Source organism: Hippopotamus amphibius, chromosome 11 (genome assembly GCF_030028045.1).
Source record: "Hippopotamus amphibius kiboko isolate mHipAmp2 chromosome 11, mHipAmp2.hap2, whole genome shotgun sequence".
Taxonomy (NCBI): domain Eukaryota; kingdom Metazoa; phylum Chordata; class Mammalia; order Artiodactyla; family Hippopotamidae; genus Hippopotamus; species Hippopotamus amphibius.
The window spans coordinates 81949138-81958218 of NC_080196.1; the positions used below are offsets into that span (position 1 = coordinate 81949138).

Here is a 9081-nt window from a genome sequence, read left to right on the forward strand (position 1 = left end):
GCCTCAAGCAAGGGCGGTCCTCACGGGCATCCATGGACCTCTGGTCAAATCGCTTGTCATCTGAGACACCCGATGCGTCACCACCTCTAACACCAGGACAGTGACCCCAAGGAGGCTGGATCCACCGGATCACAGCTCCTTTTATTCCAGAACATACCGAGTGGGACAGCTTACAAACAACAAAAGCATTTGGGATATCCTCCACCTCAGAGACCAACAATAGACAAACACATTTGACCACCAGAGTAAACACCCCAATCAAAAGTCCACAGAGTCATGTTATCTTGGTATCACTCTCACTGAGTTGATAACACTGCACTTTCTGAGTTCTAGTACCATTGCTTTTTTTTTTCTGAGATGGGGCTGCTTCTTCATCCAGATACATACACTTAATGTGATAATTTTTCTATTTTATTTTAGAGCCGTTACTAAATCAAGGATGTATATGAGAATCGTGGTCGCTGTCTCCAGTTCCTGGCCTCAGGCTGGCCCTTCACTCAACTTCAGTTGGGATCCTGCTCCTTTAAACCACCCAAAATGTCTTTGTCAAGGTCTCTGTGCCCAGCATGCAGCTCACCTGCAGTTTACTGGACCTCACAGTAGCTCTTGTAAACAAGGACCTTTCTCTCTAGCTTGAAACCCTCTTTTTTCAGCCCCGTCTCACTGCCGATGCCTAGTTTCTCCCTGTGTAACAGCAGCTTGCTGGCCATCTCTGCCAGTGACCCAGACCCTCACCGTGACACGATGTGCCAAGGACAGCAGAAGAGGCCCATCCTCCACACAGGCACACTCTCAGGGGGAGAGCTGGAGGCCTGTACTTTCTCCCAAAACTATTTCCGAACACAAGAGAAGCGACATAAAAGATATGGGGCTGAGGACAGAGACTTGGGTTTTACACCCAGTGTGCCCAGCACTCCCTTGTTCCATATGATCAATCCCCATGTGGATAAAGACAGAACAAGACATTACATGCATGAGAAGTGAACTCACATGCGTGGGAAGTGAACACACTGGGTCCTGGAATTAGTGGAATCTCAACAGTGGCTAAAATAAATCCAGCATAAGTTTCACAGGAGTAGATGCAAGACCTTCCATGTTTCCCCAAACCCACCTGCAAGCACAGCATAATCTGGGTGAAGATGGAAAAGATGCTCTAGTTCCTGGTGATAGGTACAAACAACATGAAAACGGTGCTGCAAGAAAAGTGAACATGACCTAATTGAATTAATAAGAGATGACCCTTGGCATCCACATATTTGACCATTATAACTGAACTATGCACAAGATATTTGAAAGTCATTCTCTGTGCTTAACTGGGCAAAGAGAGGGTTTGAGCAGAGCTTCTCAAACTTTTATCAAATCACCTGGAGATCTCCTTACAAATGCAGATTCCCATTCTGAGCAGGGCTGGGCTGGGGCTGAGCTCCTTCACAGTTAAGTATCTCCCTGGGGCTGCTGCTTTGACTTCAACAGATGAAATGATCTCTTGGGGTTCTTCCAGCTTTAACACTCCAGAGTTGGCCAATTCAGTCAAGCCCTGGCACAAAGTTCATCAGACTGATGAGTAAGATCACGCTTCCTCCAGAGTTTTCTGTCACTATTTAACCAGAACTCAAGATTCCCCATCCTGCATTCATGTCTTGGAGACCTTTGGCAACTATTTTTAGAGGGAATTCGGGGTTAAAACAAAGTTTTTTTGGTTTATTGTAAAGAGGGAAAAAACCATCAAGGCCTCCAGAATTGAAGATGTAAGATAGGAGCAGGGTCACCTGAGCATCAACCAGGATAATGTATTAAAGCAAACCAGTGGTTTGATTCCTCAGTCCTGTTCCACCCGAGTGATGTTGCCACTGGCTGGTTTATCCATATTGAAAATGATGCTGTTGAAGACATAGCGAAATGCTTCAAGGATGTTAAATTTTAAAGAAGGCTATTTACCTGCACTGCCTAATACTGACAGATGCAGTCCTCTCAGCCAGTCCTGTCCTGATGGTGCTGGTATTCTGACCTGCTGTCTTTTCACAGAGGCCTGGGGAGGGCTTTACACAGGGAGGTGGGGGTGGGCCAGAGGGGAAACCACAATGTCCATCCCCTGGCTTCCCTGGGACCTTGCATTTGAGCTTCCGGGAGACAGTCCAGGTCTAGGTGCCAGAGAAGAGGAAGCATTTTCAAGAGAGCCTCTGAGCAAAAAGAGGGCCCTTCTCAGAAGGTGGGGCTGTCTCCCCATCCTAGAGAGGGAACCAGCCTGAGAGAAGTGGGGAAGCTCAAGGACACAGCAGTGCCCTTGAGCCCCTCCTCCCCCATCTTATTAAATTAAGATTTCTAATATTTTTTCTTTCATTTTCTAAATTCTTCCCTATAGTTTCATTATGATAATACTGTCAGGGAAAATTTAGTCTATTTCCATACATTAGTAATGAACCAGAACCCAGGCTGGACCACATAAATATGTGACTCTCAAATAGGTCACATTTACATACAACTTCTCTTTTTTTAATTTTTTTAAATTGAAGTATAGTTGATTTACAGTGTTTCAGATGTGTGCTATACAGTAGGTCCTTGTTTTATATACAACCTTCTTTAATACGTTTTCTTTCCAAACAAACCAGTAAAATCCAAACTGCCTGTCTTTCCTGCACACGGCAGTAGGATTCACACACAGGTTCCCTACTTTGAGTAAAGCGCGCACACATTCAACCGATGGACTGTGGGCGGTGAGTTCTCTCAGTTTTAGTCCTAGGTGGCACTTTCCATACTTGCCCCTCCCCCTCGGGTCAGCACCCCAGCACAGACCTCCCCCTGCTGACTCTCCAGTCCTCTGGCGTCCACCCTGGAGAAGCTGGCACGGTTAAGAGCCTAACTTATTTACAGAAGGATGTCAGCCCTTCTTTTGACCTCTGAGATTAGCTTCCCACCAGCCAGTCCAGAACTTCCGTGAGTGGGTCAATCGTTCCCTCTTGGGGGTTGAAATTTCCAGAGCCCTCCCCCACTTGAGGGTCCTGACAAGTCTTCAAACCGAGGCTCTAAACTGGTTGACTCAAGATGAGCATCAACTAAACATAAATGGTAACTAGTACAATACCTGACATTAACTTTAAGAAACTTCAATATAAAGACTGTGCCTTGGTGCATGTGATATTGTGGGGGTGCGTGTGTGTGTTACTTAGGTTAAACTACCCTTTTGCAGCTGGTATTAAAATCGGTGATGCACCTTGCAGGGTGGTGAGCACGTAGTCCAATCAGGAAGGCTGTCCCTGCCCCGGGCACTCACCACAATGTTCTCTGTCTCCATCAGCACCAACACGTTGCTAATTAGCAAGGAAAATATCAGAAATGGGCTATGAGTAAAATTGGTGGATTCTTAACGGCATGATGCATAATAGAAACAATCTCATTAGAGAACTTCATGGTAGTCAAGATAGCTCCATAAATTAAAATATTTTAGAGAGACTTCTAGCTACAGCAAGTAGACAGAATGACAAAAAGTTATATAACGAAACAAAAATTTCAAAAACAATCATTTCAGGACTCTGAAAATCAACCAACAAACAAGTTGGGAAGCTTTTCTTTATGAAAGTCTGCTAGGGTTTCAGGTCAGACCATGGGAGAGAGAGCAGCTTTCTGCCTGGGTCTGCTCTACGCTCACCCCAGCTCCCAGGGCAGGATGAGCTCTGAAAACCAGCAGCATCAGTGCTGGAGACAGACGGCTGATTTGATTTGGAGCAGAGAGTGGAAACACATGCACAGTGATGACGAGAAAGTTGTAAATTCAGTAGAAAACCGATGGGGAAACGCTGCAGCTTGGCTAGCTAAGGCTGCCATCCTAGTAGGGGCAAGCTACAGACAGCTGGACCAGCCAAATGCCTACCAGGGGATCCTGGGCACATGGGCATCAAAGAGGGGCCAGATCAGCTCTCCATATATCCCAGTATTTTTTATTGAAAAAGAATAAAATACTTAAGAAAAAAAATTTAACAAAGGACTTTCAAGACCAATACACTAAAAGCTGTGTAACATTTCTAAGAGAAATAATATCTAAATGAATGAAGACGTGTTTCCTATTCATGGACAGGAAGACTCAATATTGTACAACAGCACTTCTCCCCAAATTGATCTACAGATTCAGTCTAATTCCTATCAAAATCCCAGCTGGCTCTTTGGTAGAAACTGACAAGTTGATACTAATGGAAATGCAAAGGACCTAGAACTGTCAAAGCATCTTAGAAAAAGTGAACAATGTGGAATGGCGTATACCACCCAGTTCAAAACTTATTACAAAGCCAAAGGAATCCAGACAGTGTGATGTTAGCACAGGGACAGACACATGGACCAATGCAACAAAAGAGGGTCCAGAAATATACACTGAAAATCCAGCTCACTCCTTCAAATATCATTTCAGAATTATTTTAATATTGAATTTGAAATTATTTCATTTACCAAAACCTGTCTTATGCACACATTTTCAGGGAATGTTTGACCACAGAAAACGAGGCACATCTTAACACAGTCACTTTTAATAATTAAAACTAAACCAACAAAGTTGGAAACAACTAAAAGCATGCTAGATGTTCTGCTCATATTTCTAAAGAAAATAGGCCATTCTTTCATTCAGTAATAAGTGATTTTTATCAAACAAAAATCCATCTGTGACATAAATTCTGTATGCCTTTGTTCTGTTCCTGAGAAGACCAGGCTGCCTGAGCCCAAAATGCCTGAAGGAGAACAGCTGTTCCCCCTCTTAAACAATGTCCTCCAAAGGCAGGCAGGTAGCATCCCTTTAAATGAAAACTCTACTTTGTATAAACATAAAACTCCAAGAACTAGTCAACAAATGCCAACACACTGAAGTCAAGGCACAATAGAGTATTCTAGAGTCACAGTCTTCAAACTAAAAGGAAATCCACTGCAGTAGAAATGCAGTGTTTAATCAGTTCTCTGTTTACAGTGACACTATTTTACAGCAGTAAGGGGGGGTGATGTTGGTTACCAAGGCATTCAGAAACAAAAATCCCTCCAAATTTGAACTGATGGACACACGTAGTGCGGCACTTCCCATGCCTGCTTTACTCAGCTCTGGGGGTTCAGAGACTGCTGGTTACCAGTGTGCGGAACATTCGAGAAACTCAACAAATACTTGTCGAATATGTGAGTTAATGAATTTTGGGCTTAAGATGCTTAGAAGTCAGTGACTCCAAATCTAGAAATGAGATTTTGTTAAATATAATCTGGGTTTCAAGTCTTATGCATCAGCAGTCAATATTATTTCAATGACAGGAACGTAATCCCCTTTTTCTTTCCTTTGTACTGAATTGGTAGATGGAAAAAAAGCAGATAAATAATCTCCTCAAGCTGTCAAGCCCCTTCTGACTACCAGATTCTGTGGGTTATTTTCTCTTTCCATATTGGACCCCATCTGTGAGCACAGAAAGTATCTGGATTTAGTGTTTCTGCTACTAGGTTGTCCCTGTCCACGTGTTTTGGTTCAGTATGTGAGCGAAAAGGCCTTGGTCCCCAGAATGTTTTTCTACCCCCCAACATAGCTTGGTTACCTGCATTCTTCCTTGTACTCTGTCCCTGCATCCTCTCCGGGAACCTGCTAAGGACTCCGGGCCTTCTTGAGCTGGCACCTGTCCTTCCCGAACCCAGCTCTGCCCAGGAATCTTCGCTCTGCCTCCTCATGAAGGACTTTCCTATCTGTGTGGACCTCTCAACACTATCCACCCCCTGGGTTCCCTCATAGCCCCTGTTGCTTCTCTGCATCGGGACTTTCGTTCATTCACCCAACGAATATTTACAGGATCAGCACTAAATGTCAGATGCTGCGTTAGGTTTTAGAAACAAGAACACAAATCTCTGCCCTCCAGGAGAGACGGGCAAGGTGACAAACCGTTACAAAATGACGTGCCGGTCAGAGGTGCGGACAGATGCTATGGCAACAAGCAGGAGGCACACCTGGACGGCTGGGTGGACCAGAGTAAGGCAGAGCGTCGCAGGTGAGCTGCCGCGTCACATTCTGGGAACCACAGACAACCAGAACGGCCCAGAGAGGGTGAGCGGGGTGGGGTGGGGGGAAGCAGCCGTGCAGAGGCCCGAGCAGGGCCGGCTCACAGAGGGCTTTGTAAGTCCTGCTCAGCAGAGTGAGAAGCCCCTGAAACAATTCCAGGCGGACAGGACGACCCGATCAGCTTCACGGCCCGTTAACCCCTGGGGGCTTCAGATGCCAACAGCTTTCTGGGCCCTGGGGAAACTTTCACTGGCCACATCAGACTTCATGCCAGCATCTGCAGCCCGGTGGCCCTTCCGGCAGAACCTCCCCCACCCCAGTTTCTGGCTCTGTCAGTCTGGGGTTAGTCAAGTACCACACCCTCCAGTGCCATTAGCCCTTTAGCTGGGAGCCGGTCTGCAAGGTCAGTGTAGATGGGTTGTGTGTGTGTGGACTGTGTGCGTGGTGTGTGTGCGTCTTGTGTGTATGTGTGTGTGGTGTGTGTGTGTCTGTTGTGTGTGGTGTGTGGGGGGCAGTGGGTGTTGGGGAGGCAGAAGGAAGAATGGCTCTTGTTTTGCTAGTGGAGCTAGAAGGGAAGTCGTAAGCCAAACATTGAAAAGAACCTTCTTAAAAATGCAAATGACGGGGCCCCACCCCAGACCACATAAATTGTAGTCCCTGCGGCTGGGGCCTGGGCATTGATGTGATTAAAACCTAACGTGCAGCCCAGAGAGAGCGCTTCTGTGTTAACTGAACCCGTCCTCCAAGGGCACAGAAGAGCCAGCCAAGCAGGTGAGCTATGAGTCCCCGCGGGAGAAAGGCCGCCAGGAGGAGCGGACCTCACCCACAGGGGGTTTGGCGATAACTCACCGAACTCACTGCCCCGTCCCTCCCCACCCCCCCCTCCCCACCCCACCCCCCCACCGGGCCCCTCTGCAACGTGAACTTACCTGACTGGAAGCAAACAAAGTCTAGATGCTAACTTCTACTGGTGCTACTTGAATCCCCCAACCCCTTCCTTGACCATGATTTCTTATGGAGAATATTTCTTTCTGGATATGCACTTGGACTTCCTCAAAAACAATCCCATCAAGAATGTCCATAATGGAATCACACTGAGGAAAGCGGCTGAGAACCAGGACCTCAGGACACACCCTGACTCAGGTCCTGGTGGGTGGAGGGTCCACTACATGTTCACTGCAGGAAGCTAAGCAAGTAAGTGAATGGGCAAACATGGGGAAATCTAGAAATCATGACTAGGCATGACAATGATCCCACAAGAAAACTTACTCGCCATCCCAAGAAGGTATCGACGATGTAAAATGCCAACTCCCTTACAAGAGGAGCAGTGGGAGCTCCCAAAGACATTTCACACGTTCACGAGGACCTCAAACGCTCCCCACCCCAAACTTCTAGAGCGAGCAATGGTGCAGCCATGAAGCCGGGCAGAGTTCTAAAGAGTTGGGAAAACTAGATCATGCACAAAAACAAAGACAGAGATGCCAGAACTGGAGATTCAGAAGGAAGGGGCTGAAGGATAGACAGTGGGAATTTTGAGGACGGGGAAAGAGCGCTAGCCCACCACAGGACACAGCTACAGGGACAGAAACCCAAAAGGCTCAGCTTGAAGGCTGATCGGAAAATTCCTTCCACCTCTGGTATCCAAACAGGATACAGATCCTTTCCTGAAACAGATTCTGGATCCTACTCAGACCTGTGGAATCCTAGTTCCCTCTGGTGCTATGAAATCTAGGAAGCTGGAGGACCTCCTGCCGCAAGAGGAGCCGGGGCTCAGGGCTAGGTCTGCAATCCAGGGACTGGGTAAGGGTTTCATGGTTGTTAAGGCAACTCCCCTGCCTCTGGCGGGGCGTGGGGGTGGGGGTTGTGGGTGTTACTGCCCTCCCACTGCCCAGGGCTCAGGTCCCAGCCCTAGAACCCGTGCCCTCAGGTTAATCTGTGTGTTGAAAGAAATGCGGGGAGCTAAGGTTTTGCTCTTTGAAAGAAGAATGTCCCTTCTTTTTGACCTTGACCGATGGCCTTCTGGGTGAGGCATCTACAAGAGGACCAGATGGCAGCTCTGGCTGGGTGCGAACCCCAACTGATCACCAAATGCAATGCAGGTTCAGAAATCAGACCATTCACAGAGGCCATAAAAATAAGTCCGCCCTGGGGTGGGGACCACCTGGCCATGGGGGGGTTGGGTGAGGCTTTAGGTAGGGAGTAGGGACACATCTCAGGTGAGGGAGTCTGGGAACAAATCACAAAGCCCAAAGTAAATACATGACTTTGTGAACCTGGGGGGATGACAAAGGGCGGTGGCCGGCGGGTGAAGGGTGGGGGAGCGCAGGGCAGGACGTGCACATTAGGAAGACAGAAGTTAAGGAGCCCTAGTCTAACCGCAGTGTGGGACTAGATTAGGTGAGAGGATGCTGCCATCAGATACTTACTCTGTGTGGCTGGTTATAGCCATCCAGGGAGCCGGTGACCACTCGCAGTGTAATAAAGAGGAGCAAAGGCAAAAAAGAAAAAAGAAAAAAAAATCAGGCACCTTTTTAAAGGAAGAAACAAAATGCAGAGGGACGATGTGGATAAGGGGAATACAAAAAAGAAAAGAAAGAAAAGGAAGATGAAACCAAGACTACCGAAAGAATGCCATAACCTGGGAGAAACAGGGAAAGAAGTCATTGGGAGCAAGAAAGAATTCCTGGGCTGGGCCTGAGATAACAAGATAATCACTTTTTATGAGTAAAATCCTACCCTTACAAAGAGGTTGGAAGACATTTAATTGTGGGGTGTACAGTAGTCAGCATGGTGGGGTGAGGTTTTCTCCTTTCTAAACGTCCTCTCTTAACTAAAAATGATCTGCTGCACTTAAGCATCTTCTTTATCGTTGGAGAGAGTTTCCTGAGGTCCTGGCAGGAAATTATGGAGCACTGCAACAAAATGCAGGAAATTCTTCAGGGAATGGGAAAAGATGGCACTTTCCATAAATACCCATGGAGCTAAATCTGACATTCCCACCAGCAAGGCAGGAGGGTCTCTGGCATAGGAATCGAAGTTGAACTGCCTGCTGGGCCAGTAGCTCGGACTTCAAAGAT

At 47.0% G+C, this 9081-nt stretch overlaps 1 protein-coding gene across 1 annotated transcript in view; it reads right to left on the minus strand.

Annotated features, from left to right (window-relative positions):
• The window catches only part of LAMA1 (laminin subunit alpha 1), a 124346-nt gene extending 117066 nt beyond the window's left edge, over positions 1-7280 (minus strand). Inside the window, exon 1 of the mRNA XM_057698208.1 lies at positions 7274-7280. Within this exon, the coding sequence (XP_057554191.1) occupies positions 7274-7280 (7 nt within the window). The remainder of the gene's footprint in view (positions 1-7273) is intronic.
• Between the last annotated feature and the right edge of the window lie 1801 nt (positions 7281-9081).